General features: G+C 46.4%; 1 protein-coding gene across 2 annotated transcripts in view; it reads right to left on the bottom strand.

Annotated features, from left to right (window-relative positions):
• LOC134095719 (transcription elongation regulator 1-like) overlaps positions 1 to 5,000 on the bottom strand; it is a 42,313-nt gene that overhangs the window by 25,676 nt on the left and 11,637 nt on the right. For both annotated transcript variants that reach the window (XM_062549388.1, XM_062549389.1), the window contains exon 8: positions 4,126 to 4,214. In XM_062549388.1, coding sequence (XP_062405372.1) covers positions 4,126 to 4,214 — 89 coding nt within the window. The remainder of the gene's footprint in view (positions 1 to 4,125; positions 4,215 to 5,000) is intronic.

The raw sequence follows: 5,000 nt of genomic DNA, 5'->3' as shown, positions 1-5,000 counted from the left end.
CCACACACCTGCACACACACACACACACACACACACACAGAACACGTGATCATCACCTGTCCACACCACACACCTGCGCATACACACACACGTGATCATCACCTGTCCACACCACACACCTGCACACACACACACACACACACACACACACACACACACACACACACGTGATCATCACCTGTCCACACCACACACCTGCACACACACACACACACACACACACACACACACACACACACACGTGATCATCACCTGTCCACACCACACACCTGCACACACACACACACACACACACACACACACACACACACACACGTGATCATCACCTGTCCACACCACACACCTGCACACACACACACACACACACACACACACACATAGTGATCATCACCTGTCCACACCACACACCTGCACACACACACACACACACACACAACACGTGATCATCACCTGTCCACACCACACACCTGCGCACACACACACACACACACACACACACACACACACACACACAGAACACGTGATCATCACCTGTCCACACCACACACCTGCACACACACACACACACACACGTGATCATCACCTGTCCACACCACACACCTGCTCACACACACACACACACACAGAACACGTGATCATCACCTGTCCACACCACACACCTGCACGCACACACACACACACACACACACACACACACACACACACACACACACACACACACACACAGAACACGTGATCACCTGTCCACACCACACACCTGCGCACACACACACACACACACACACACACACGTGATCATCACCTGTCCACACCACACACCTGCGCATACACACACACACACACACACAGAACACGTGATCATCACCTGTCCACACCACACACCTGCGCACACACACACACACACACACACACACACACACACACACAGAACACGTGATCATCACCTGTCCACACCACACACCTGCGCGCACACACACACACACACACACACACACAGAACACGTGATCATCACCTGTCCACACCACACACCTGCGCACACACACACACACACACACACACACACACACACACACACACACACACACAGAACACGTGATCATCACCTGTCCACACCACACACCTGCGCGCACACACACACACACACACACACACAGAACACGTGATCATCACCTGTCCACACCACACACCTGCGCACACACACACACACACACACACACACACAGAACACGTGATCATCACCTGTCCACACCACACACCTGCGCACACACACACACACACACACACACAGAACACGTGATCATCACCTGTCCACACCACACACCTGCGCATACACACACACACACACACACATAGAACACGTGATCATCACCTGTCCACACCACACACCTGCGCATACACACACACACACACACAGGGATGGGTATTGATACGTTTTTATCAATATCGATGGCATTATTATCATCATTATAATTTGAAACACAATAAGGAATATACATATTCTTCATAAAGAATTATAAAAATGTATATATACAGTATATATATATATATATATATATATATATATATATATATATAATACAATATAATTCTTTATATATTCTTCACTGACATTCTGACATTCATATTACAACTCCGCCTCTTTAATTCAGCTGTCGGCTTGAAGCCTCAAATTGTAAACAAAGTATTAAAGTTGGCTAGGTTATTATAGTCTAGTGGTTGCACTGTTCAGTTTCCCCATGTGTGTTTAAGTGTCAAGGTAGGCTAATACTGTTTCTCCCTTTTGAGTCTTAGAGTTTGAAAACATTGAGATGATCAGTCAACTTGAATGCAAGAGTTTTAATAAAATTTGTGCAGTATGCTATGATGCTAACCGAATTTAATTATAATTTAGCTAGCTGTCTTCTATGCGTCATTGCTTTCACAATTGTGAATATGCATGTTGAGGGGCGGGTGTCCATTGAGCGTGCGCGAGAGAGGGAGAGGGAGAGAGAGCGGGCCAAGGGGGTTACTTCTATACAGTTTGGCAAAGTTGCACGCATAGTCTACAATTAAAACTTGTGAAGGAAACGTATGCTTTCACCCGAGCAGCGTCAGGTGCATCAGTGCAACATTCTGGGCGCATGTGCACTCTGGAGCCCTGGACTGTCAACGTTAGCACCCCTCCGTAGGCTGTCGGACACATGACACTCTTGGAGCTTAATACCAGAGACGGTTTATAAAGCGAGACGAGTCATACGAGGGTCAATTCCGGTTACCCTGTGACGTAGTGCCACTCCCATTTAGGAGGCAAACGGGAGGCAAACGGGAGAAATAAACCTTATCTCGGATTATGACCATTCCCATAGCCCTACATTCAGCAATGCAAGTAACGAACCCGTATTGTACAAGGCACAAGTCTTTCTAACATTCCCACATTGAAATCGTATTTTCCAGCGTGATAAATACATAGCAAAGTAACTTTGTTCACGACCTGTCCGACACATGACACTCTTGGAGCTTAATACCAGAGACGGTTTATAAAGCGAGACGAGTCATACGAGGGTCAATTCCGGTTACCCTGTGACGTAGTGCCACTCCCATTTAGGAGGCAAACGGGAGGCAAACGGGAGAAATAAACCTTATCTCGGATTATGACCATTCCCATAGCCCTACATTCAGCAATGCAAGTAACGAACCCGTATTGTACAAGGCACAAGTCTTTCTAACATTCCCACATTGAAATCGTATTTTCCAGCGTGATAAATACATAGCAAAGTAACTTTGTTCACGACCTGTCCCTCCTGACCTGACCAGTCTCCGCTAATTGCGCAGGCCACCTGTTATCAACGGCACACTGCTTCTGCTGCTTCTACACCGTTCTAAACCGATTACTCGTCACTGATCACGCCCAGATAGGAGGCGGAAGTGGGGAATGAAGTGTGCACCATTTCATTCCATTGAAAACCCCCTTTATGATCCATCTTCCTTACTATACGATCTTTGTTAATACCATGCTTCACGGACAAATGTTTTAACATATTGCTGGTATTACTACCCTTACACGATAACAATACTATACTGGTTGCAGACGGCAGAATTTACATCACGTTTACTGAAATGGAGCCATGCTTTGGATCTCTTCCTCCTCTCAGGGTTGTCTTGTAGTATGTGTCAGAGGGCGGGACGTAAATGTACCGCGACACAAAATTTCAGGAAAACCGGAAAATGTCCGACGTCATGCAGGCTGAGGGAATCGTTACGGGAATCGATAACAAAAAAGACGTACAATGTCGATGGAATTGACAAGTTAAACCCGGTTCCAAGATGGAACCGGTTTTCGATACCCAACCCTACACACACACATTTTAGTGGTGATGCTGCATAAGGCCACACCCACAAAGCTGCTGAGGTCATGTTACGACAAAAAGGTCAGAGGTCACGTGGCTGTGTGTCATTCAGGAACCCCGTCATGGTCATGTGACATCAAACCCCGTCATGGTCATGTGACATCCCCCCCCCCCCCCAACACACACACACTAGACTGGGTAACCCCGTCATGGTCATGTGACATCAAACGCCTCTTGGCAACAGAGAACTGCACAGATAACAGGACTAAACTGTAGACTGTGTACATGTGTGTAAATGTGACAGGACTAAACTGTAGACTGTGTACATGTGTGTAAATGTGACGGGACTAAATGGTAGACTGTGTACATGTGTGTAAATGTAAACCATCATCACCTGTACACGCCACACACACACACACTAGACTGGGTAACCCATCATCATTTGTACAAATCACACACACACACACACATACTCACACACACACACACACACACACACACACACTAGACTAGGTAAACCATCATCACCTGTACACACCACACACACACTAGACTGGGCAAACCATCATCATTTGTACACACCACACACACACACACACACACACACACACACACACACACACAAACTAGACTAGCTAAATCATCATCACATGACCACAAACACACACCTGTAAACACACATACACAAACTAGACTGGGTAAACCCATTAAATAAATGTGACTAGTGTCATTCTTAATGCAGCTCAGATGGGGGACACCTGGGCCCAGCTGTGTGTGTGTGTGTGTGTGTGTGTGTACCATGGTGTTCCAGCGATGGGGGTGGTAGCCACTGGTTTAGCTTTCTGAGCAGCTTTCTCCTCTTCAGTCATCTCTTCCTCCTTTCTCTCCTGTCGACACACACACACACACATCATACACCCACGCAGACACACACACACTAGAGATGCGCGGATGGACTATTATTCAATCCGCAACCGCATCATACAACTCATCATCCATCCACCATCCATCCGCACCTACGTTTTTTCAGAACCGCACCCGCCCGCCATCCTCTATTTGTTTAAAGGTCTATGGGTGATCCAAGGCGCTGTTGCGACGCGAGAAAGCTCTTGCCTATTCTAAGATGCAGCTATCTGGTCTAATTAATGCCTATTACACTTTATTTTTTATACAAAAGAAAGAGAGTCCGAATAGAATAACAACAAGCCATTCGCATCACAGGCCAATTAACTCTATGCACTAGCTTGTCAGGGTGACGACTAGGACGAGCCTGTTCTGAAGGCTCCCGTTAATGTTGACTGAGTGCACGTCTTTTCCAGGCAGACTGTACAATCCATATCAGCAGGCCTTATACAATAAATTAACTTCTACTTTCTTATTGCACACTGCAGACGAAAACATAGGCTTCCATAGGGAACTTAATTAGGGGCCAAGCAGCGAAGCTGCGAAGTCGTCTATTGTTTAGCTCTGCTTATTCTACAGTAATGGAAGTCAATGGCAGCCCATAGAACCGACTGGTGAAAAGTTCAGTAAAGCGCTCTAGCGCCACCAACAGGTCAAAGTTGGACGTGCGCTCACGCATGTAACTTTCGAACCATTGGTCCGATTTTCAAAAATCATGAATGGATTGATGGATTTTCCGCCATTTGGATTTCAGCCAAAGTGAAACTAAA

The sequence above is a fragment of the Sardina pilchardus genome, chromosome 11, assembly GCF_963854185.1.
Source record: "Sardina pilchardus chromosome 11, fSarPil1.1, whole genome shotgun sequence".
Lineage (NCBI taxonomy): Eukaryota > Metazoa > Chordata > Actinopteri > Clupeiformes > Clupeidae > Sardina > Sardina pilchardus.
This window is presented reverse-complemented; position numbering and strand designations above follow the sequence as displayed.